This window comes from Lissotriton vulgaris, unplaced genomic scaffold (genome assembly GCF_964263255.1).
Source record: "Lissotriton vulgaris unplaced genomic scaffold, aLisVul1.2 SCAFFOLD_1049, whole genome shotgun sequence".
Taxonomy (NCBI): Eukaryota; Metazoa; Chordata; class Amphibia; order Caudata; family Salamandridae; genus Lissotriton; species Lissotriton vulgaris.
Genome location: NW_028250089.1, coordinates 714,189 through 739,350, shown reverse-complemented (window position 1 = coordinate 739,350; position 25,162 = coordinate 714,189). Strand labels below are relative to the sequence as shown.

The 25,162-nt window shown below is 46.7% G+C and overlaps 1 protein-coding gene across 1 annotated transcript in view; it reads right to left on the bottom strand.

Moving 5' to 3' along the window:
- The window catches only part of UBA2 (ubiquitin like modifier activating enzyme 2), a 190,649-nt gene that overhangs the window by 27,524 nt on the left and 137,963 nt on the right, over positions 1-25,162 (bottom strand). The window contains exon 15 of the mRNA XM_086950487.1: positions 18,788-18,893. Within this exon, the coding sequence (XP_086806613.1) occupies positions 18,788-18,893 (106 nt within the window). The remainder of the gene's footprint in view (positions 1-18,787; positions 18,894-25,162) is intronic.

The following is a 25,162-nucleotide window of genomic DNA, read 5'->3' as shown; positions in this document are numbered from 1 at the left end:
CTCGACGCTCCTCCTCCGCCAGTGCTTGGTGGCGCGGGCTTGGAACCACCAACGATGCCTTTGGCGTCGAAGTCAACCTCAAGGGCACTCCGGCCCCAGGTTTCGCAGTGAAAGCCTTCGGCGCCGTCTTCGGCGGCAACGTGAAGAGAATCGGCGTCTGCGCCTTCGCCGGTTTCTGTAGCGGCTTGGGCGGCACAGTGTCCTTTGGCTCGACCGCCGCTGCCCCCTCCCAAATACGCTGAAGGGACTCCGTGACCTTCTTGGTGAACGAGGCGGAGGGACGGACTGGCTTGAGAGAGTCTTCCGAAGCCGGGTTCGGGTCGGCAACCAAGGACGCAGTCTTCGGAGCCGACGCAGCTCCCCCCTTTGCCTTGTCAAGTGGAAGCGGTGCAGCCAGAGACTTGGGGTCGTCCTGCCGCTTCTTTGGGGCCTTCTTATGGTCATCGACATTCTTGGTGTCGATGCGACTCTTCAGAGCGTCGACCAACTTCGGCACCGACGCAGCCGCGTCGGGCGTCTTCGCCTTCGGCTTCGACACCGTAGTCTTCAGATCGGCCATTTTGGCGTGGCTCTTTAGCTCGACGGCAATCTTGGATTTCTTCGGCGCCGAGGCCTCCGAAGTCTTCGACCCAACCAGTGCGACTTGCGCTTTCGGTTTCGATACGGGTGGCGTCGACACGATGGTTTCACTTTCGGTTTCTGCACCGGGAGTGGTGCCGCACCAATGTCCGTGGCCGGGCCGGAAGGCGGAGTCGTGGGACGGGTATCAAGGTCTTGGGTAAGGCTCGAAGGCGATCCCTCGACCTGGGCCTCATAATGGCGGATGGCCCCGGAGTCAGTCTGAGGAAGCTCCTTCTCCGAGCTATCCTCTACGGTGGCAATGGCCCCGTCGTCGTCCCCTACCTCCTCGACGACTTCCTCGAACTCCTCGTCTTCCGCGTCGTAGTTTCCTCGACCTCCGACGCCGGGTTAGAGTCCGAGATATTCTGGATGGTGTCGTCGTCAACATCCTCCTCGAAGATGTTCGCTGGAGGGGGTGCCGAACTCTGGGCCTGCAGTCTTGCGGCCCGGCGTAGCTTGAGAGTCTTCTTCGACCGGAACTTGGAGCAGGCCATACACTTGGCCTAGTCGTGGTCCGGTGACAAGCACCTATTGCACACTGGGTGCACGTCGATGTGCGGGGTACTTTGAGGCACACACCGGGCACCTCTTAAATGGACTTCGTTCCATGATTAAGTAGTCTGGAGCGTCGTGTAGGCCCGTCCGCGCCGAAAGCACGCGGAAGGGTAGTAATGGTTCGGAGCCGATGAACAAACAAACCCGAACGATAGACAATACCGACGCGAGTCCTAAAGACCTTTTGGTCTCAAGTAAAGAAAGTTAAACAATTATCGATTCCGACAGAGGGAACCGAAACACAGCCGAACACAATGACGGAAAAAAACAATCAGGGGATGGAGTCGATGCCCATGCGCACTGTAGTCCAGGGGAGGAGCCACCTATCTCGTGATACTTCGAAGACTCTTCCAGGACAACAATGTGCAATCATCCGGACCCAACACTAGGCGGCGATCTATGCACAGATATGAATTCAGCAGCCCACATGCCTCGAACACAGGGTTCTTGTATAGAGAAGGTTTCAATTTCACTTGAGAGCCAACAGTAATGTAACCTTTCAAATAAGAAATGTAAGCTCTACTTTGTGAACAGGCTTAAATGGTGGCTTCATAAGCTGCGAAAGGACTATGTTAAGACCCGATCTGGCAGAGGAGGTCAAATGGGAGGAAATGTCCTGAATAATCCTTTCATGAATTGCTTGATGCGATAACAATGGGATGAAGAGTTGGAAGAACATCTGTATTGAGAGATGGCAGTGAGTTGAACCTTTACAGACACATACACCAGTCCTGATCTGGCCAGAGAAAGAAGGCAAGGCAAGATTTGCTCTGGAAATGAGAGAAGGGGGTGGATTTTGTTTTGAAAGTACCAAGACCAAAAATGCTTCCATCTCAATTATTAGCTTTGCTGGTGGAATCAGCTCTTGTCCTTGAAAAAACATCAACGCAATCCTGAGGGATGTCTAAATCCATGAATTCAGGAGCTATGCATGCAATTGGAGAGAGCCAGGATGTGGACAGAGAATTTGCCCCTTGACCATGGTTAATAGGAGTGTCGTCACCGGAAGGAGATAGGGCTTGGATTCCAAAAGCAGTAGGAGCTCCATGAACCAGTGTTGGTGGGGCCAACGCAGAGCAATGAGGGTCAGCCGGCACGATTCTCTCTTTATGAGAAGCCTGGAGATGAGAGGGCATGGGGGAAAAGTGTAAGCAAAGATCCCTGACAATCCTATCGAAAAAGCTTTCCCCCCCATGACCCTCGCAGAGGTTGCCAGCTGTTGAAGAACCAACATTTTCGACTCTGAGAGGCGAAGAGGTCGAAGTTGGGTGTGCCCCACCTCTGGAATATGGAGTCAAGAATTGGTTGATTGAATTCCCACTTGTGACAGGTTTTGCTGGTTCTGCTCAGGATGTCCGCTAGATTGTTCCTGACGCCCTGAAGAGGTTTCCCCTTGATGGAGATGCAGTGTAGTAGGACCCATTTCTAGATTTTTTGAGTTTCTAGAGATAAAATCTGAGACCTCCTTACCCCCTGCTTGTTGAGGTAATGCATGCAGGTGGTGTTTTCTGTTTCTATGAGGACAGAAGACGCACATATCCTCAGAAGAAATGACTGATGTTCCAGGAAAATTGCTCTTAAGTTCAGGGAATTGATGTGCATCTTGCAAAGTGACACACCATATGCAGCTCAGTTGGATGTCCTGGCGAAGAGATGGGGCTTTCACCAGCCAGTCATCGAGATGCAGGAAGAGTTGCAGACACTATTGCCTTAGATGTGCTGCTACCGAGGTGAGATATTTGGTGAAAACCAGAAGAGCGGAGACCGGAGGGTAGGACTTTGAACTGGTAGTGAACATATACCACAATGAAGCAGAGAAACGTTCGATGTTTGAGATGGATTGGAAGATGGAAATACGAGGCTGGCCATAAAATCTGTGTGGTTGAGCAGCTGCAATAACTCCTGGAAAGTGACCATACGGAAGGACTTTTTCTGTAGGTTTTTGTTGAGCTTCTGAGGTCCAGAATGGGAGGCCATTCCCCAGACTTGCTATACGAGAAAAAGGCAAGTATAGAGGTCCATTCCCTTTTGAGAGTGTGGAACTCTCGGTCTATAGCACCTTTTTGCAGCATGAGTGCCTCCTTCCTGAGCAATTGGAGATGGGACGGAAGTAACTTTTACGGAGGATGAGGAGATGAGGCTGTGACACACTCCAGGGTATGGCCAAACTTTATTACTTCCAGGATCCATTTGTCTGTGGTAATCCGTCGCCATAGATTGTAATAGTGAGATGAGTGCTCCTTTGAATGGTAGGGCAGAGGAACTGCAGTAAGGTGCTATAGGATTGTCACTTTTTCCGACAGTGTCTCTGGATTGCACAGGCTGCTTACACCTAGGTTGTCTGGGATATGCAGCTTGTGGTGTTGCAAGATAAGCCTGGTGCTGCTGGTAGGTGGGGGAAATGATTTGTAAGATGGAGGCTCATATCTTTGGTACCCTCCACGAGAGGAATAAGCTCCTCGCCCATGTTCTCCACAAAGGGAGCTTTTTTATACTGGAGCGTTCCCAAGGATCTAGCATTATGGGTATCTGCTTTATTGGCTTGTAAAGCATCATCTATGTGCTTTCCAAAAAGCACATCGCCATCAAAACTCATGTACAGAATTTTGCTTTGCACTTCAGGGCGTAATGTAGTAGCCTTCAGCCAACTCTGACATCTAAGGAGGACAGCACCAGCAAGCTGATTAGACAAGGAAAGCTATATTCATAGATGCGGCAATTATCTCGGAAGCTGAGCTTTCTCCCTCTAATATCTTACTTGCCTCTAGCTATCTTCTTGAAAAAGATCCAGAAACTGTGCATTATCAGACCGCATCTGGCGGTCATACCTCCCCAATATCGCAAGACCACTGGCTGTGTGCACAGTAGTGCCTGAGGTGGTAGTGCAACTTTTGCCTATATTATCTAAGTGCCTACCCTCCTTACCCAGTGATGCAGTGATAGGTGCTGAAGAATTCCTCTACCTTTGCTGCCCAGCTTCAGTGATTACAGAATCTGGCTTCAGGGGTCTCGTATTTTTAAACAATCCTAGGAAGCACTGCAATTACAGTAGCTGGTGTTTTTATTACATTGATGCTTTCCTCCCAGATATGATCAATTGTAGGGATTGTCCTTACTGTCTTTCGTGATTGATCTTAAAAATCATAAAGAAGAGTCAGACTGTTGGGACTGTCATCGGGAGCCAAAACAGACTAGCAGCTCATTCTATTAAAGCGTGGAAACCGCTTAGTTCTTTTGGGGGTGAGCCTGCTGCTGATTGAGGAGGTGGAGAAGTAGGTGTGGAAATTATATATTCTTAGCTAGTCTAGTGCCCTGGATTTCTCTTTCCTCAGTGCCCTCATTAAAAGAGAACATGTCCTGTTGTAGTGGCACAACAATGAGAGTCCTATGTGTCATTCTAAGCGTGGGCGGAGGCATAAGAGGCAGAGATGCCGGTTGTATGGGGTGATGGTGCTCCCGTAGGAGAAGGGAAAAGAGTATGGTAATCCTGCAACATGGTTTGTAAATCCCGCACCAATGCTACAGGAAGGTGAACCTTGGGTTCACAAATAGGTTCCATTTATTATTGGGTTTTGGCGGTAGCACACTGGTGATTAAACTCCTGTGGAGAATAGTCCTCATACGTATCATCCTCTTGATATTTCATGTGAAGCTGTGATGGACTATGAGTGGTCAAATAGACCATCATCATCCAATGCCTCTAACAAAGTACCAGGAGGCAAATGTGATATTAGTGAGGGATCCTGAAGAAAACGTCTTGTCGACGTGAAAGCCATTGGTGGCAAAAGAGGAGTAACTGGTAATGTTGAAGGTCTTTTCATCTTAGGGGATGTTGGGACGGTCTATGGTCTCGCCGACGGTGGTAGTGATCATGCTGCTGATGATGACATGTTAGGAACAGACGATAAGGTCGTCTCCGTTAATACAGACTATGCATTCGTATTCTAGATGATGTGGAGGAAATGGTCGAAGACAGCGTAGGCGTCGTCGACAAAGAGCTAGTCGGCGGTGAAGGTATCTTTGTGGATGGTATAGCTATTGTCAGTGCAGCCGCTGTCAAAGGTGCAGCCTTCGTAGACACTGGAACCTTTGTCGATGGTGGTTTTGTCAACAATGAGAGTGTTGACGACCATGGAGGGGATAAACACCCCCATGGTGACTTTTGCATCAACAGTGATGTCGAGGACGCAGCGGGCAATGATGAGGATTTTTCAGTGATCTGAATCTTCACTATTGAGGAGTCTGATAAAAGCTTTCCTTTTTGTAAAGAGCTAGAAGAGTCATGACAATACTTCTTGGAAGCTTTTTTATGGCCTTGAGTAGACTCCTGTGACTTTTCCCTCTTTATTTTTTTCCAGAGAGGAGTGAGGTCGTGCTATCCTCCTAGACAATATCAGATTTAATGTTCAGTCTCTGTAACCAAATCTGAAACCTACCCTCTGTCTTTTAGGGGTTCGTTGAAAAGGTTCTACAAATACAGCCTTTAACTGTATGATGTGGGCACAAGCAGTATATACAGTCTTTAGAGAGATCTTCTGCATGAAGTCTCTTCATACGGCAAGACTCGCACAATCTGAAGTCTCCTTTCTTAGAGGAATTCAACATGATAATCAGGAAACTGGAGAATATACCAGAAATATGATGAAAAAACTGAGCAGAGCTCAGGGAGACTTCCCAGTCACACGACCTGCGGTAAAAAAACAATCTTAGGAACTCAGCCTCTCTTGAGAGTGTTTTACATGGTGCGGTTGTCCGATTGGTTACTACATAAGTTTGGTTCTTTTTTTTACAAAAGGATATAATAGGCTATTGCAGTTGACTGTTCATTACATTGTAGCCTACGGTTATAGTAGTTACTGCTTTTATAATGATACTGTGGGACACCCACTTCGACGACATGGTTGATTCGAGCACGTATGAAAGAGCCATTACTGGAGAAGTAGTAAGTTGTTTTTGTAAGTAGTGGGTATGTTTGCATGTTAGGTGACATGGCTAAGAAAGGAGTAGAAATGTGTGCAAAGGAAGGGGGATTATAGTAGTCAGAAATTTTTGTTATGTGTCAGAGGGGGGATGGGACAAAATTTAAAAGGAGAATATGGATGGAATTCCCTCTAAATGCAGCGTTGAGTAAAGGGGTCAGATGATGGACTGGGAAGAATATGACCTGGCAGCGGTAAGTAGTGCCAATAGTAACTTCGATGTCCAGTGGCACAGGAGAACACAGTAGCTGCCTGTAACTTCATGCAAGGCAGTACTATAGTTCCCACAATGCTCTAGATCATCTGGATTTGGGCGATCCCACGGATGGCCCAGATTCTTCAGATCTGGAGTGTTCTTTACCTGTAGTTGGCATGGGTCTAGTGCCACTAGTCCAGGGGAGGTTGAGGGTGTGTCAGGCTTCCACAGGTGTGACAAACAAGAGATAGTCTAGGACGAGTATCGATCAGGCAGTTCCAAGTGTTTCCACAGGTGCAGGGCACCCCTCTTTTTCTTTGGGCAAGCCTCGTCATCACTGGTGCTGGGCTCTTCTTCTGTCCTCTTTGATGCAGGTTGTTCAGAACTGAGCTTCTGGTGTCATGAATCCCTTAAATCCGAGATTATGGGGAGTTAGCGTTAAAGAGCTAGTAGCCTATGGGCAACTTGTCCATGCAGCTAGTCCGCCCCCAAGGTGACCTCTTCTGGAGTGTGGGTCACCGTTTCTACCCAGAACCCTCTAATCTGCCACTATTAAAGATGGCAGTAATCAAATTTTAGTGTACAGACCAGACTGCTCACCTTGGAGGTGAGGTACACACTCCTTGCATAACTAATTTCCTGCTTGCCCAGTTGCAAATGTGCCTGGGGTATGGCTGTTTGTTCCACTGGGAGTCAGCCCTGATGCATAGTCCTAGAAGTTCACTGTCTTGATGTGCCACTTCACTAGTCTGCTTGGATGGAGGAAGGTATGTATGACCTCCCTCCTTCCAAGCCTTTGTTCAAGACTCCGGGGGGTGATCATACTGCCTGATCTATCTTGGCAGCAACAGGCATGGAAAACCTTGGCTTGCCAGCTAAACACCTCTAAGGTAGCCACCTCGGTGCATGCCATATCACCCAGGGCATGAGATGTGTGTCAGGGTTGATAAGGCACGTTGTTGGATACCAAACATGAAATCTAGGCACTACCATAATGTAGCTTCCAACCTTGAGTGCCTGGGAAGCAGCCCTTGTTAGCCTGGAGACCGCTCACACTTATAGTAGTTTTCAAGGGGGATCACCACTCTAGGGACAGATAGGCTTGCACTTGTATGTCCTCACCTTTAATTTACATAACACTGCCTCCTGGGCTCAGGGGGCAATTCTCAGGAGTGTCTGATTATTAAAAATAGTGTACAGACTGTGCCACACATGGTGAGGGTAGAGTATAGTTCAAGCAGCACTGCTCCTGCAGTCTGCAGTGGCAGGCCTGCTGTCAGTAGTTTGCTTGGGTCACTCAGGGTGGCACAAGACCGTGCTGCAGCGCTTGGGACCCCTTTCTTACCTATGCCTGGGTACATCTGTTACTACATACTAGAGACATAAGGGGTTAAAGTCTTTGCCAATTTGAATTTACCAAGTCGAACACAACAATTTTAGAAGAGAGAACAGGCCCTGGGGTCTGGGCAACAGACTCCAGTGCACGATCAGAGCCATAACCATCAGCATTTGGGCCGAACATTAAGGGAGGGACCATACAAAAAGTAAACTTTCCTCCACCAGACATCCTGCTTACCACGCTATCCTAAGCCAAACCAGAACCACTAGGATCTCTTGGTCCCGACCGTTCCCAATCTTCTTCAGAACTCAGGGCAGGAGAGGTAGGGGTGGACTCCCTTTCTTCACTCTAACCTAAATAAGTCCCCAAGAGAAGGCATTCTTGGGAACACCAACACACTGAAGCTTTGACAATGTGTTCCAGAGTGGTGGAAAGATCCAACCAGGACTCTTCCCACTGTTGGAAGATGCCCTGCGCCACTAGAGGATGCAACATCGATTTGTGATCTAGCAAGCATCACCGGTGTGCAGTGAAAGCATACCATAACAGTTTGTTCCTATTTGAAAATAACCGGCAAACACTGACAAAACAGAAGTACTCATCATGGGCCCACACCCAGACACCTGGAACGACACCTGATGGCCCACCGCCATTGGCAGCCCACCCGCCCCTACAGACCACGCACGCAACCTTGGAATCAACCTAGACTCCGAGCTCAAAATGGACCGCCAGATCAACTCAGTCACATCCTTCTGCTTCCACATCCTCCGCCTCCTACATAAGACCTTCAAATGGATCCCACTCTTGACAACTCGAGTAAAGGCAAGTCCTGAGATGCTAATAGTGAATCGCTCAATCCAGCAGGGGTATGTGAACGACCATTTTCTAGGTCTAAAGATGGGAGTACTCACCCCTGTGGTCTGAACTGCTCCCAAGCATCCCAGGCTCTACAAGACTCTGAAGCAGCTAGACCAATTGCTTGTATTATGAGCGATAAGGGGGATTTGGGTTCAATTTCCATCGTTTCCTGGAACTTGGCTGGGTTACCGAACAAACTAGAGTCCCCGGAGTGGGGGTCATCTATAGACATGCAAGACATCTGCCTCTTCCAGGAAACATGGGCCAGGTAAGACTACTGATGTACTGGATTGGTCACTTTCTCAATCCCAGCGAAATGGGCAGGAAAGGGTCGTCCGTCTGGTGGACTCCATATCTGGGTGTCATGCCACTTAGGGTGTAAAGCAAGATCCTTTGAGACAAACTCTATGGATGTCCAATGTTTATTATTGGAGTGGCCATATGCTTTCAAATTGGCATTGGTCAATGTATACTCTAGACCAGTGGGGGTAGCCAATATCTCAGCTGCTATTGAGGACTTAGCCGTGTTCTTGAGTACTATCCCGCAAGGCACCTCCTACGTGGTAGGGGGTGACTTCAATTGCCAATTTGAGCCGCTACCATTGTTCTTGGAGGGTGCGACCATGGAGGAAGAGGACCATTGGGCAATTCCTCCGCTGGCGGGCCCCCCAGTGAAGTCTTGGACACCATTAGCCACCCAAATTCTGACCCTTATTAATGTTTTAAGGGCCTGTAACGGGCGGGTTAATGGAGATATTCCTCCAAAATCCACCTTTAACAGACTAGGGTATAAATCCCGGTTTGATTACATTTTAGTGGAAATGCGTGATTGGGCTAGAGTCATGGGTTTTGATGTAATCCCTCGAGACGAAAGCGACCATAATGCGCTGATCCTAAAATTTTCGGTGCCGGGTGTTACTATTGATTCTCAGGGGGTTGATGACCTCTCGGACCCTAGAGCGATTTTATCTAGTGACAGACGCAGAGTTAGGTGGGAAAAAATTATAGGGAACCCCAAAGATATTCAACGGCTTTATGCCAAAATAGTTCCAGCCCTACAAAAAGTTGAAATTCTTATAACGCAATCTCTGAGTGAGGAGTATTATACTAAATTGAGGGATATTTATTTGGAACTATCTGGCGCCCTGGCAAGGTACTGAACCCGGTAGTGCAGAAAAAGAAAGGCCAAGGGTTAAGAGCCTCATGGTGCAATGCTGTCTGTAGGAAGGCCAAAGCAGGCCTCCTGGTAGCCATGAAGCAACAGGACAACATTGCACTGGTTAGGGCTAAGAGGAAGAAATATAAAGTTCTAATCCAAAATGCCAAGATCGAATGGGACAATGACAACTGAACCGACATGATGGGTGCTCTAAAATTTAAAGACGCCCGTAAATTCTGGCAGATTGTCAAAACCGGTTCTGATGATCCGACCCCAGCAGTTGAAGCTAATATCTCACCAAATGTGTGGGAGGCCCATTTTCGATCCTTGTATGTCCAAGCAGCTATAGATCAGTTAGGGGACCCAGGTATTTTAGTAGTAGACCCTCCCTCTATTCCCTTTATGGAGTGGGATGAATTTACTGTGGCGGAGGTTGAGGCAGCTATTTCCAGACTCTCAGCAGAAAAAGCCCCAGGGCTGGACAAACTACCAGGGGACTTGTTCAAGCACAAAGCTATGGTTTGGGCCCCATACTTTCAGGTGGTATTTAATGCAATCCTGGGAGGGATGCCGGTGCCTAGTACTTAGCTGGGAGCAGAGACTGTTCCCATCTTCAAGAAGGGCTCTCCCCTGCTCCCAGCCAACTACAGGCTATTAGCCTAGTCAACTTTTGCGCCGTTTGATGAGGGATGCAGACAGGCTGGCAGAGTTAATACCAGGTCAGCTGCTGCTTCTCTCTTTGCTTTTGCGGCTCTTCAGTGTCCTCTGAGGGTGAGAGTGGGGGGGTGGGGGGTGGTGGTAATTGAGTGGTGCTTCCTCACCTTTGAGGGGAGCCAGATTTGCAGTTCAAAGGTGGCAGCTTCTTTGAAGCTAGCTGGTCCAAGGCGGCTAATCAGCAGGTCATCTAGTGGGAGGGGGTGGTATGCCCTCTTCCCGGACAGATTTTTGTTCTGGGTCTCCTGAGAGCAAAGGCTCTCAACCTAGAAGGTCAGAACACTGAACAGCGTCTTGGGTGGCAGGCTGGCAGAAACCGAGCACACCATAGGCTGTTAGGTTTTCACCTCTAAAGAGTCCTCTGGGTGCATGTATTGGCAAATCAAACACTGGCTTCAGTGTGGGTTTACCAATATGAGATGTTGGACAACAAGCATCCCTATTTTAAGTGAACCCATCATGTATCTGGAGAACTTGTTTTCACCAGTGTCCAGCACGTTTTAAAATGGCTTCCCTGGTCACTTGTACTGGCAGTAATAGGACTGACCAGAGCTGGAGCATATATGTTCATGCAGGTATGTCCTCTATGTAATATTCAGCACCCTTCCTTAGGGTTATTAGGCCTGAGTAGAGGTGACTTACAAATATTACATGCAGTGATAGGGGACATGGCACACAGGGATGTGTGACATATCAGGTTTCACTTTTGTCTGTAACAAGCCACTCCGTGTACAATGGCAGTCTTGCATGTACTTGGTGAGGGGTTCCTTAGGGTGGCACAATTTGTGCTGCAGCACCTAGGGGCCGCTTTAGTACCTCAAGCCCTAGGTATCAGGGTTCTCTTTACTAGGGTCTGACCGAGGGTACAAAAGGTTTTGCCAATTGGGGGAACAATTGTACAGTTTTGGGAAGGATCTCTGGCACTGGGGACCTGGTTAGCAGGAACCCAGTACCCCTTCAGTCGAAAATGACATTTACCAGGCAAAAAGTGGGGGGTGACCATGTCAAAAAAGGGACACGTTCCTACAATCTCCAACTTCAGGTTTTGGCCTGGTCAAGATGCCCATCTAGGAGGATATCATGAGCAAATGTGAGGAGAAACTCTTTATATTGCTGAGGCACTACTACTCTCCTAGTGGCACTAGGTTTGGGGTCTCTAGCCTCTGTGGAAAGGCGTCCTTTCCCCCAATAAATTCTGTGACTTTTCCATAGCAGCTTGCTATCTCAGGCTTTTAAGAGTGGGACAGTTCCTCTGTCCCTAGCACAGATATTCCATAGAGGGTCCCCCTGGGCCCAGGAGCTCTGCCGGGTAAGGCCGAAGTTCCTGGGACCAAATTCCATTTGGGGCCGACAGGTCTTCTCCCTGAGGAGGGGGGTCTGAGCTTGTGTCCGATCAGAAGCTGGTTTCCTAGTCTTCTTGCGCCTTTCCGCTTGCAAGGTTGAGCCATTATTTCAGACTCCAACTCTTCTTTTTCACCCTGGGCACCCAATTCTGGTATACTCCGCTTAGCTGCATGGTTCTTTCTTTCAACCTCAGCCCATGTTGAGGACTCCAGATCACTGTCTAGCAGACATTCTATAGGAATAGCAGAAGAGATCATCTTATTTTGGTTCTTTTGGGCAGTTAACCCTCCCCACTGTAAGGACACTATTGCCATGGGATGTACCTTAGCCCAATTATCAGTATCAAGGACTGTGAATGGCTCACCTGTCCGGTATTGCCTTGGGGATATCCTTAGTGATGCTTCCATCTGTATCCCTCAGTGCTGTAACTTTCACCCAATTAATATGTGGCTGTTTGTATTTCTCCACATTATTGTGGTAGACATCCAGGCCACCTACATCTACCCCACCCTCAGACCCGAGTTGCCTCAACGAGCTCTCTAAAATGGTCAGGGCTCGCCTGGGATCCCATCTGGAGATATACCACTGCATTTACAGCAGGTGCACTAGATGCATTCTTTTTGTTGGGACAACTGAGGTCTCCAGCACAGTGTCTATTGGCCTTACCATCAAAACACCAAGCCTTTTTGGGATCCCAGTTCTTACCCTGGCACCCACACTTGGACTGTGTATTGTTTTGGGGCCCACCCTCCTGAACAGGTTTTGGGGGGCGTTTAGAGGAAGCTGTTTTTGTCTTTTGTTTAATCACCACCTTTCCCTTGGGGTGGCTTAGCAGCCCCTTTCTTTTGGTCTCCATCCCCACCCACCACCAGTGGTAGTTTTGGTCACTCGTCTTGACCAAGTGGTCTGCCTTCTTCCTCAACTCTTGAGGAGAAAGTGGAGCTACTTCTACCTGATACTTCTCAGGAACATAACTACTCAACAGATGCTCTTTCATAATTAAATTATAAGGCCTCTCATAGTCGTGCACATTGCTACCTTTCAACCAGCCACCTAATGTCTTCACTGAAAAATCTAAAAAATCTACCCAGGTCTGTCTCTGGCTTTTCCAAGTCTCCCTGAACCTGATCCTGTATTGTTTGGTGTGGAGTCCAATCTCCTCACACCCACCCTAGCATCCCCACCCCTGAAAGGCTGACACACAACGCATTGGTCTGTAGTAATGAGAAAACATATGCAGTGGTATGGGGTTGAGTCAGAGTACCTGCTTCGTAATACTACCATTCACCATACTATCCTAAACAAAAACCAGTAAAAAGAAAAGGAGGGGTAAAAACATGTAGAAAGAGAAAAAAGGGAAAAAAAATTAGGAGGCATAATAAGAACCATATCTGGAGAGATCCCGCAAACTGTCCTTTACACTTCGTATTGTCAGCCTATTACAGAGGGGAGAACCCTCTCCAAACTACCAGTATTCATTTACTCATTTCCTGCAGAAATTACTTTTGCTTGAATTTCAGACATGAAAAACAGTGTCCTGTCCTACAAGATCACTTTCAAGCATGCTGAATTTAATAAAAAAAAGCCTGGGCTCCTTTATTTGAAAAGGTTTGATTAGTTGTCGCAAACCCCATCCCCTCTCAACCGTTGTAGGGCAAACGTCAGGCCTGACAAAGAAGGGACAATCCCAAACTGTGCGCTCAGCCTCTGTCCTGGCTTGCTCAAATATCAACTGTCTCAGGAGGACATTCCTTATGTAAACAAGTATGGCCCCTGGTTTCTTATTTTCCTCAATCGGGTGCTTCTGTACAAAGGGAACGCGATGGGCCCTTTGGATTTCATTGGCCCAGTCACATTCCTCTGGTTTGGGAAATGCCTGATGAAACATATCAACCATAAACCCACGAACATCCGATCCCTCTTTTCCTTCTGGAACACCAAGCACCCATAGATTGTAGCGCCTTTGTCAATTCTCCTGATTCTCCAGTTTCCACTGAATGTCAATTAATTGGGATTTGTGAGCTTTCACATGACCACGGGCTCCTACAACCTCAGTTCCAAGAGCTGTATCTCTTGTTTCAAGATCAGTCAAATGCTCAGATATAGCATTACATGATTTGGCCCCCTTACGCACAGCCCCTAAAACTTACGGATTGCCGCTTGAGATCTACGGCCATCCAGACAAGTATCCTCTCTATGGGACATGATACATTGGTAAAACGAATCTAACGAGGGCGGTCTCGAACTGGAAGCCTCTTGATTGCCTTCTACAGCGGCCCCTACCAGTTGAGTTGGTGAGCAGTCACACTTGAGCCTTTTCCCACCTATAGTCTGTCGACCAGTTCATTTAACCCACTTTGAGCCATTGAGAGGGAGGCACCGCCAGTTTGATCCTCGGGCAAACTATCACTTTCACTGGAATCAGTAAAAAATTCAGAGCCATCTGCTGACCATTACCCCCTCCCCAACCACACACTCACTGAAACAAAAAGAAGCAATCATTCGCCTCAAGATCAGAGCTGGCTATACCAGCCTGATTTTTTGAGATTTTACTGGTCCGAAGGGAATCTATAGCAGTTGTTGGGCAACAGTTGTATTCAAATCTATAACCTCATCAATCGGCCTTCTCAGTCAAACCAGAGTTCAATGTAGAGCCCGCAAGTTGTAGAATTTGACGCCCTCTGTTCGCCTCAGGTAATTATAGAGTGATAGCATAGTTTGCCATGCAAGTTACTCCCGGTTGCCACACTTTAATGCTCGACTTCAGTACAGTCCTTTGTCAGGGTTTCCAGTGTACCCAACATCAAGCAGCCACCCTCTTGCCTCCACACCCGACCAGCTATTTTCTTTTCTATAGAAAAGGAGTTTATCTTCTAATACTATGGTCTTGGCTTGTTTCTGGACGCCTGCATCTACAGTATCTATCTCATTTGAGGCACTACTAGGAGTGCTCTCAGTGGTATTGCTTTCTGAAGGACTAGTGGTGGAGTCAGTGTCAACTTCATCCACCTCTGGGTTCTCTTCCATTTCACCAGTGAGGGTTCCTTTACTTGCTAGAGTCCTGTCTTTTTATGACAGCAACTGGTGCAGATGGGCTTCTGTGGGTCTAGGCTCCAAGGCAAGTTTTGATGCTTTGCAGAGCTATTCAAGTTTGGCAACCTACAGACATGGTTTTAAAGAATTTATGGGCCTTTTAAGAACTTACAAAAAATATTACATACTTTCTAAAGGCCGAACTGACATTACTACTTTTTAACTTCTAAACAGTTTTACTGAGGTGCTTCACACAAGGCCCTAGCAGTTCGTTTAAACCAATTTATTAAATGAAAAGCTAAAATTGATTAAAAAAAATGTTTAGCCAATGACAATTTGGGATTCCTTAGTGGAATAACTGGTTAACCAAGTTTTACAGCAGATGTCAAGTCTGGTCTCCCACCGCTGCACCACCAATGTAGGTAGCTGGCTCTTTCAAAAAGATATTTCATGCAGAGTCCAGGGGTTCCCTTAAAAGTGGACAGGGGCTTGCTCTAGCAATCCCAATGTGCTCTTCTAGGGGTAGTGTGGTCGAGCTGCCTCCCCTCTCAAGAGAGAAGGCAGAGCACCTAGACAGGAAGGAAATTAGCTAGTCAGGTAGGCATGTCCACCCCCAGGCTAGTTACACCCCTAAGGTGACCTAACTTGATGTCGGTATGACTTTTCAGAAGTGGACATCTTTGTATTGGCACAGTTAGGAACTCTAGGACAGGGTTATACCCACTTCCTACAAGAAGTGGTCATACAGGGGATGTAGTGAGCTCAGGGGTCAGTAGCTCAATGGCTACCACCCTACACTCACCTAAATTTTGTATTTAGGGCAGCCCCTGGCACCAGGAAATCAGATCCTGCTAACCTGAAAGACTAAGGACATGAAGAGTCGCATCCTGCAAGAACTGAAGACCCAGCAACTGACCTGGCACCAACCGTGCCAGCCTGCCTGCTGACTTCGACAGTTGCGCCAAAAGACGACTTGTCCTGCAGCTGCTGAGTCCCCAAAGCCCGGGAGACCTGCCAACACTTCACCCAGGAACCAAGACCTACTGAGAAGTAGAAAACCTCCTTCCCTGCAACCTGCAGGCACCCAAAAACTCCTGTCGGACTGAGTGACTGCAGAGACACCACTGCGGACCCCAATGTTGTCCTTGTGGTCCTCCAGCCTTCCAGAGACAGAGTTCACCATGGTTTCTCCCCCAGTGAACTCTCTGATGTGGCCTGCAGCCACTGCATGCAGGCCCCTTTTGTCGCGTAGGCTCCCAGTAAGGAAAACTTGGCGCCTAAAGACACATCTGCACTCGTTGCTCTTGGGCCGTGGAGAAGAGTACCAAAGGTGTCCCTGCATCCCGAGCATTCGGAGGCTTGAGCCCCCCTGTTGGTTCAGCCTGACTGGCCTCCCAGTCCGTGCCTGCAACCCCTTTATGCGAAGACTGTTCGCCATAGAGTAACATTGGGCACCCAACGCGGTTTGCACCCCAGCGCTCGCTCGCCCTAGTGTCGCTGGTGGTGTTCTGTTGGTGCAACTTTGCCCATCACTCACCTTAACTCCTGGAGATTGGTCTCATAAATTGCTGTACTGCATTGACCTTTCCTCTCACAGGATAACATTGCATCTTCTAAAAATCGACTATTTAAACTGAAAAGAACTGCTCTTTAAAAACTTACCTGAACAAATTGTTTCTGGTGCCTAAACAAATATAAAGATGTTATTTTTTTATAAATTGGTGTGGATCTCCTTAGTGAGATGTCTCATTTATTGACCAGTGTGTCTATTTTCAGATATCTTGCACTCCTCCAAGATGAGCAAATTTGCATTTTCAAAGGCTAGAGCTTCTTTGAAACTTGCTGGCCTAGGAGTGCTATTCAGTAGGTAATACCAAGGGAGGGCGTGTGAAATGTCTCTTCCTGTGCAGGCTTTGTTTTTGACCTGGGATGAAAGGTCCTAACCCTGGGAGGTCAGAAATCTGTCTTAGGTGGCAGGCTGACAGAGACCTATCAGCCAACACCCCAGAGGCTGATAGGTTTTCAGGGGGCACCTCTAAGGTGCCCTGTGGATGCATGTATTAATAAATGCAACACTGGAATCAGTGTGGGTTTAATAATACGAGATTTTTGAAACCAAACATCCCTATGTTCAGGGACCCATCATGTAGGTGGGGCACTCGTTTTCACCAGTGTCCAGCATAGGGGTTAAAATGGCTTCCCTGATCACTTGTACTGGCAGCAATGTAACTGAGCAGTACAGGGTCAAATATGTTAATGCCTTACAGGTAACATAGGGCTTAGCCGTAGGGCTTTAAGGCCTGTTGTAGGGGTGACTTACAAATATTACATGCAGGGTTAGGGGGCATGGCACACATGGGATGTGTGTCATGTTGATTTTTCCCTTTTGTCTGCACCAAAACATACAACCTAAGATGACAGCCCTGCATGAGTTTGGTGAGGGGTACCTTAGGGTGACAATTTGTGCTGCAGCCCTTGGGGGACCCCCTTTAGTACCTCAGGTCCTAGATACCAGGGGTACCATTTACTAATGACTTAGAGGGTGCTAAAGGTAGTTCCAATTGGAGAAACAATTGTACAGTTTTGGGGGTTGGCCGAATACCAGTTCACTTCCAGTCAAAATTACTTCAAATACCAGACAAAAAGTGGGGGTGACCATGCCAAAAAGGGGCACTTTCATACACTTACAAATTCCCGGAGTGGAGTATTTCCATTTTCATTATATGTAAACAGGACAGTAGAAAGAACTTTGCATGTCTGATTGGTTTTAAATATTTTTCCGATAAACACATGGACAATAGCCATAAAAGATCTAGAAAATCATAAGCGATGAGAAAATATCATGCTCTGGCACACATTCTATACATTAAAGACAAGGTGAAAAGGTTCTTACATTCTTATATACAAGTAGCCACAGTATTGAGCTTCAATAAATCAGAATACAAAAATGTTTGTTTGAACACAAGTATGCTGGAGATTAAGCATCTTAAAAGAGGATCAAAATTAAGATTATCCAATAAATCTGTTAGAAACAAAAAATACATGTCAGTCGTATAGTTTAAGCTTTCCAAATTTTCAGAATGGCAATAAGAATGTTGGAAGTTGTTAAAATGTAGTTTCTTTGGATCGTTAAATGCTCTCTTTACTTCTACTGATTATGAGGTTCTCTCTTATATACCTCTATAAGAATCCCAGAGGGAAGGGGGGGGGGGGTCTACAGAAAGAACCATATGCTAGAAGAAAAATTAAGAAAAGAACTGATAAGGAGTTCTATGGAATACAGAAAAAAGGGATTTGTGGTCTTCTCTTGCTCACCATTTTGCTTTCTTCTTTTCTATGGTCTCACTCTGTTTTTTTGTCTCCCTGATTCTCTTTTTGAGATTCATTTTCTAGTTTCATACTATTTTCTTCACTGGTCCCTCATTTCCCATTCCATTGATAAGTGGTGTCATGATTGCTAGCATAGAAGTTTACAGTGTGCTTCTGAGGGGTGATTCAGCATTTGGTGGCCTGTACATTAGGGTACTGGTGTTTCGGAAATGGCGCAGGAGTAATTTTTAAAACTATAACATTCATACAATTAGGAGTGCAATACTGTCATAGAATCACCATATTTTCTAAATGACTACTTACTTTTGCCCACACTAAAACCTTGGAAAGATTAAAGGTAGCAACTTGGTATTAGGGTTACACTACTACTTTATGTAAGCATACACCAGGACTCCAATACTGGGCTTTCACTTAACATATGTGTGCATTTGATTAGAGTGATCTCAGTTAATTTAAAATGATACAAATTGACTCACAGAACTAATTACATTTTGGAAAAAAGAAGGTCTGAAATGTTTTTTAACCTGGGAGTTTTCAATAATTAGCTTCATATTACGAAAAAAATTGTAATTTACCATATTTAGAACTGCACAAGAGTGAAAGAGAAATATTTGTTACTTCCACAGGAAAAGTGACAAGTTAAGGAAACACAATAATACCTATGAATTATGTTGATAAGAAGTGTGTAATCCTGAAGGAAATCATCAGCTTGAAGTCTGCTGCCATTTCTAATTCCAAATTCTGAAATGTTCTTGTTGTTATTCCCTAGAAGAAAAATATAAATGAAAAGAACTCAATCCCACCAAGTGGATTTATGTCTTGGAAAGTGAACAATAAAACTAAGTGTCATCATTCCATTAGAGCTTGAAGGCAGAGAGGGGGAGCAGAGGATGCCCAAGAAAGCAATAAGTGGGAGCAGCATGAAAACAAGATGGTAGATTTGGTCAAAAAAGTTACTGAGTAAGCCCTGGCCCAAAAGGGGTCCGAATGAAAACTGGTCTACAAAGAATTACGTTGGTAAAATGTGGTAGAAGCTCATTTAGCAGTCCTATATATAATAACCAAATGCAGTTGTCACTGGAAACCAAATGATGTCACCTTGGCCTTAGAGGCTCCTTGGATGCTTAAAGTAGCTTACCAAATCTTCAAGCGCAAGGCAGTTGAATGAAGAGCGCTTTAGGATAGGAGAATGCAATTTAGGATAGAAAAAGGTAGCAAGCGGAATATGTGGCCCAAACACCCCGTAAAGGCCAACGGCCTTTTCTCAAACCCTGTTCAGAATGAAGAATCTTGAATTTTATGACAAAGCCTCATGTTGTTTGTCAGGGCCTACACCTAGCAAAGATAGCCGAGAAAGAGGGGTGGTATAGGGAGTGGAATGGTTGATTTGAACAGCCAATCATAGTGACAGATGTGAGCACTGAAACGTCTTGGGTAAATACTACAGGTGCATAAGTCGTTAAGACATCCATGGGCCCAAGGAGGTCCAGGAGTCCAGGAGCCGGCAGCACTAGACAATGAGTCAAGCACTGGCCTGTTCAGAGGTTCTAGATCCTGCCTGTCTAAGAAGTCAAAATCTTTAACTTGTCCTTCTGCAGGAATCTGTTCATGTAGTGCAAGTCTAAGATCAGGACTGAGCACTTTGGTGGACTGATGCACATTTGTCCCGCATATGAGCACGTGTAGGTTGATCAGCACAGCTTGCCTCAGATGCCGACGAGTGTAAGCTTTCCAAGTTTCAGAATGGAATGGAGCGGGGTTTGCTCTATGAGAGCTCGGATTTCTGGTGACCTTTGAAGTGCAATTGCCAGAAGCTCGATATTGGCCAGACAAGAGCCAGCTGGATAACTTGCAGCAGTAAGCGGATGGTCAATGTCTGTGCCTCAGATCTCTTTGCAAAGGTCAATGAAATGGTCTAAATGACTGAAGTAGAAATGCTGCAGCCCTGAGAGGATTTATTTTGTTTGTTTTCTGGAAAAAACCCTGGGTAACTGATTGATGGCTCCTTATTATAACGCGCCACATTATATAGGCTCATCTGCCTTTGAAATTACGATGGACAGGAGTTTGCCTTACCAACAGGCCCACAGCTATGCTGTTTATTTTGTCTATTACTTGGTTGATCCCTTTTCATCACTCCCCATTAGCAGATAAGGGTGAATATTTTAGTAACAATGGTTCTGAGGCAGCTATAGGGAGAACAAAAATAGGCAGTACTGTGTGGGACTATGAGAGGAACAAAAAAAACCCAAGCATTTACAATGCAATAGGTCTCGCAATGACATTATTGTGAGCTATTGACATTGTAAATGATATTGTTTTTTGGTTTTGTTTTTCTTTTGTAAAACGTTAATTAAATGAATTATGATTTAAAATGGCAATAGCTAAAATGTTGTAATGTTGTAAATAAATAAAGACAAGCTGGAGTCCATAGCCGAATACCATGACTGCCTGTCTTGTTACCACCTCGTGTATTTTATTCTACCACCCTGCACTTCCGGTCTCTTAAACAAATTAAGCAGTGGGTAAACCTAAATAGGATCCCTAACTTTATTCATTTCCCAGAGCTCTACATTTTCTATGCTTTGGTACAGGAACATGTGGGGGGAATGTATTCCCTGTAGTTTACTATTTGTGAATTTCGGTGGAGTACGTGCTGTGTGCTTTAGCTTGGATGTTTTAATGAATACCCGCTCTCGCATGACCCCAGCAGCCTCACATTTCATTTATTTATTTATTTATTTTTAGAGTTTTCTATAGCGCGAACTTGAACCGATTAGGTTATCAGAGCGCTTTACATAGCACAAGTTTTGTTACATGTTAACACAGCAGTTTACATAGAATCAGTTACGTTGCACATTTCAATAACTTGAACCGAATAGGTTATCAAAGCGCTTTAAATAAGACAGTATTCGATGTCCAGTGCCCTCCTCCGCCGTGTAGCGGGGGACCACTTCAAGCCCTCCGAAGTCGTCGAGCTGTCGGGACTAGGCTCCTGGAATGTCCAGTGCCCTCCTCCACCGTGTAGTGGGGGACCTCTTCCAGCCCTTCGAAATCGTCGACCTGTCGGGACTAGGCTCCTGGAATTTCAGCTGTCCCTTTACAACTACTTTGTTAAGTGAGTGAGTCAACCAGAGGGTAAGGGATAGGTTTGGAGGGGAGGTGGGTGAGGGGTGAATGGGGTGTGCGGCGAGCTTGGACATTGGATTTTTGTATGCACATCTACTGTCCATGGTCCTTTCACTGCTACTTTGCAAACACCACCATCATCTTCCATTCCAATGTTGATCCACATCATCGCCTCTAGTGTCCATTCCCCGATGAAGGGCATGTCACCAATGCCCGAAATGCATTGGACACGCCCACGACAATGCTTGACCATGTATGAGGAACACAATCACGATGAAACGCGAACCAAATGGCCAAATGGCCAAAAAAGACCAAATGGCCAAAAAAGAACACCACGAAAATCAATGAAACAAAAAGAAAGAATGATCAATGAACCCCGAATGGAAGCTGCCCTCCTCCACCATGATTCACTAAGTACTACAAACTGCTCCTGCGCTTCTCCATACTTGGCAGACCCGTCCTGTCCACGTCATGCGCTCCAGTCATTCGCGTGGCACCGTTTGAACTGCCTGTCGATACGCTGTCTTTACCCCAGAATCCAGGGTCTTAGACTAGAGGCAGAGTTCGGGGACAGATGTTATAAAGTGGGAGAGTGCAGATGTGAAAGGTGACATCAGAGGTATGACTCCTTTAGACACACCTTAGTTCCCGCCATCTTTTGTAAAGTAACCAGCATGTGGGCAGGCAGCTGGAGGCTCAGTCCCAAAATACTGAGAATATGCAAATACGTTCACAATTCCATCCGCCTGACAGCTGCATTTCCGCCTGTGTATTACACGCATGCAAGATGCATACTGTGCACGCTTTTGCCCGTCTGCCCAGTTAGTGCCCGGATGTCAAGTGCGTCACCTGCGTCCCCAGTGAGTCCTGGCCTTTCAACCAACTGTACGGGGCATTCTGTGACCTATTACATGTAGTTGCCATGATATAAATGAAACTACAGGTCCCAGGAAGCCATGTGATGTCTCCTGGAAACTAGCGCTGGCTGAAGCTCTCACGTGTGACTTACCTGCAGGTCTCCCGGCAAGAATGTTTTAGGGTGCATTTACAACCATGTTCACACAAATATGCTATGAGACTATTTAGGAATTAAAGATACGTTGATGAATGAGACTACATGGATTGAGACAGAGAGAACAGTTGATAAAACTCCATCGTTCAACTTCAGCATGTTAGCGTTCAGGGCCACTGAAGCAGTGAAATGCATTTTTTCATACTCTTCTGCTGCCTCTGCCTTCCTGGAGAAGGTCCGCTCTCACACAGAGGCAGCGGAGCAATTGCACTACGGTCAACTACATACCGTAGATTCCACTCAGAACACAGCCGGTATCCCTTAAACTCTTCACTGAAATCATTGGCGTGTATACCAATAAGCAGCAGTCAGCAAGGTATCCCCAGGCTAGTGAACATGACGTCTCTAAAGGCAATCTCATCACACAGTCTGAATGGGCGGTTGCCGAGGAGCAGACAGCTGGTCGGCGAGTACATACGGCACTCTCCTACCTACGCTGATCATGCTGTGCATCCTCGCCGGGCGCCAAGCGCTGATCACGTCCCGAAACCCCATCTGAGGAAAAACATGATTCAGTCTCATAAATTGTCTGCAGCATATTCCAGCTAGCCGTTAGCTCAGCTGCGCGAAAGATTCATCACTGCACATTGAATGGGCGCCGGGAGCCACCCCGCACCCTCGCCCGCGGGGTGCGAGAGACAGTGTACAGGAAATGTTAATGTTCAATGCTGAAACGTTATAGCACACCACAGGTACGGTGCACAGACACTCCCCAGTGACTGTCGCTGCTGTGTGAGAACCCCTGTGAAGCAGCAAGTGCCTGTGTGTGCAAGTGGGAAGGACACCAAGGGAGTCCAGCTTGTGCCTCAGTCTCGGAAATCAGCCAGAGTCCTTTAAAAACAGAAGTAAAACAAGGCGTCACTGAAGATATGTGCTGGTTTTCATTGTACAATACTGCGCTGGGGACATTAGTTAATTATTCAGTGCTTTAAAAACCAGCAGTGAATCCCTCCGCGGCCGCACCGGAAGTCAGGCAAGGTCGCCTTGTGACGTGGGCGTGGCTGGTTCGGACCGGAAGAGGAGGCAGGAGGCGTAAATCCGTCTTGCGGCCCGGGGCTCCTGTGAGCGGTGGAGAGCCCCGGGGCCGCCAGCAGGAGGTTGCGGAAGTGTTGCGGGGCTCTCTTGACCAACTGGGAGCCCCGGGAAAGGAGCGTGCTGCGAGTGGAGTCCCCCGAGATTGGCCCGGTAAGTTCCAAAGGGCTGGGGGGCCTCAGTGCTCTCGTGTGTCCCTGCATGTATGTATGTGCGTGCGTTCATGGGCGCTCGTATGTGTGTATGCATTGTGCCTGCGTAGGTGTATGTGTGTGTGCGCGAATGCGCGAGTGTGGCTGTGTGTGAATGAGAGTGAATGGCAGGCAGGGGATGTGCACGGCGCCGTACGCGCACACGAGGAGGTATCTGAGACAGCAGAGGCGCGTGGGTGATCGCTGTCTCACATTCCCCGGAACACGCCGACAATAGGTCCATCGCTACGCTCGACCTAAAAAGGGCCTTTGACTGGGACTCAAATTATGCAGATGGATTAACACAATATTCCACCAAACCTCTTCACTAGCACTCTTGGTGGCGTGAATTGAGAGGCTCTAATCCCAAAACCTGTTACCAAACTGGTTCCCAAATCATACCGAAGCTAAATTCAGGCACAGCAAGATGCAGTCCCAAAGCCTCTGCTCAATGTTCTGCATTTTCTTTCAGGCAAGTCAGAAATGTGGAATTGTAGTTTGGGGTGAAGAAAAGGTAGAAGGTAATCACCTTCTTAACCAGTGCGTTCCCAAAGGGGTGGTAAAAGCCATCCTGTGGGCCCTAATAAAGGTTTTGAGAACATTGTGCTCCTCAGAGAGCAGCATAAGGGACAAGCTTCTTGAACAACGGTAAGTACTGATTTATTGACCTCTTCTGTAAGACATATAAATGAACCACATACAAGCATTGAGACAACAGTGTTGCAGGCAAGATTTTGGCAAGTAGGTAAAGTCACATGTCTAGGTGGCACTGTCACTGATCAGTATCATCACATCCAGTGATGCCTAGCTAAATCCACAATCTTGGTCTCCTGGTTGCCATCTCGAAAATTCTACTACAACTGAGGTTTTTTGGGTCCAATCCGACACTTTGGATAGGGAATCAGGACAGATAGAACCATTGGAAAAAACAAACATGTGGTATATGTCTATAAGAACAAGGAGTGTGCAGTTCATATGTGGGTATCTAGGTCTTATAACGTGGTGAATGAAGGGAATCACTCGTTTTAGGAGCAAGGGCCCTCACACTCCACATGGGGTGTCATGCTTCATCATTGAGCAGCTCCTAATTGTGCCCGCGATGCAATGCCCAACTGGCTCCTCAAGGGGGCTCTTTACCGGAGTTTTATTTATTTATTATTATTTTTTTTTTTAATCGATGAGAATTGTGAGGGGGAAGTTAGGAAATGTGAGTAGAATGGGTATTGAAGGAGTGCACTAAAAAATGACTGGGGGGGATCCAAAAGAGAACTTAATTTAATTGTTGGGTCCCTTTGTTAAGGTTAAAAAAAAAAACAGGAGTCGAGCATATAATAGATGTAATGGTCTATTTTAGCTACAGTAAGTGTAAGTAACAAGGTCAACATGCTAAATGCCTATTACAGTCCCAGAGGATCTTGGCACTACGTCAGGACCAAGAAGACCTTATCCTACTCCAACAGGGATGGACAGGTAAAGTGTGTGCAAACCACGCCCTGTATACATTACATGGATATTCAGTATATCTCCTGGGGGAAGACCCAGAACTGTCAAAACCTAGGGCCCCAGTTGGTCCAATCAGGTTGGACGCTTTTGTGCGTGCAGACTGTCTG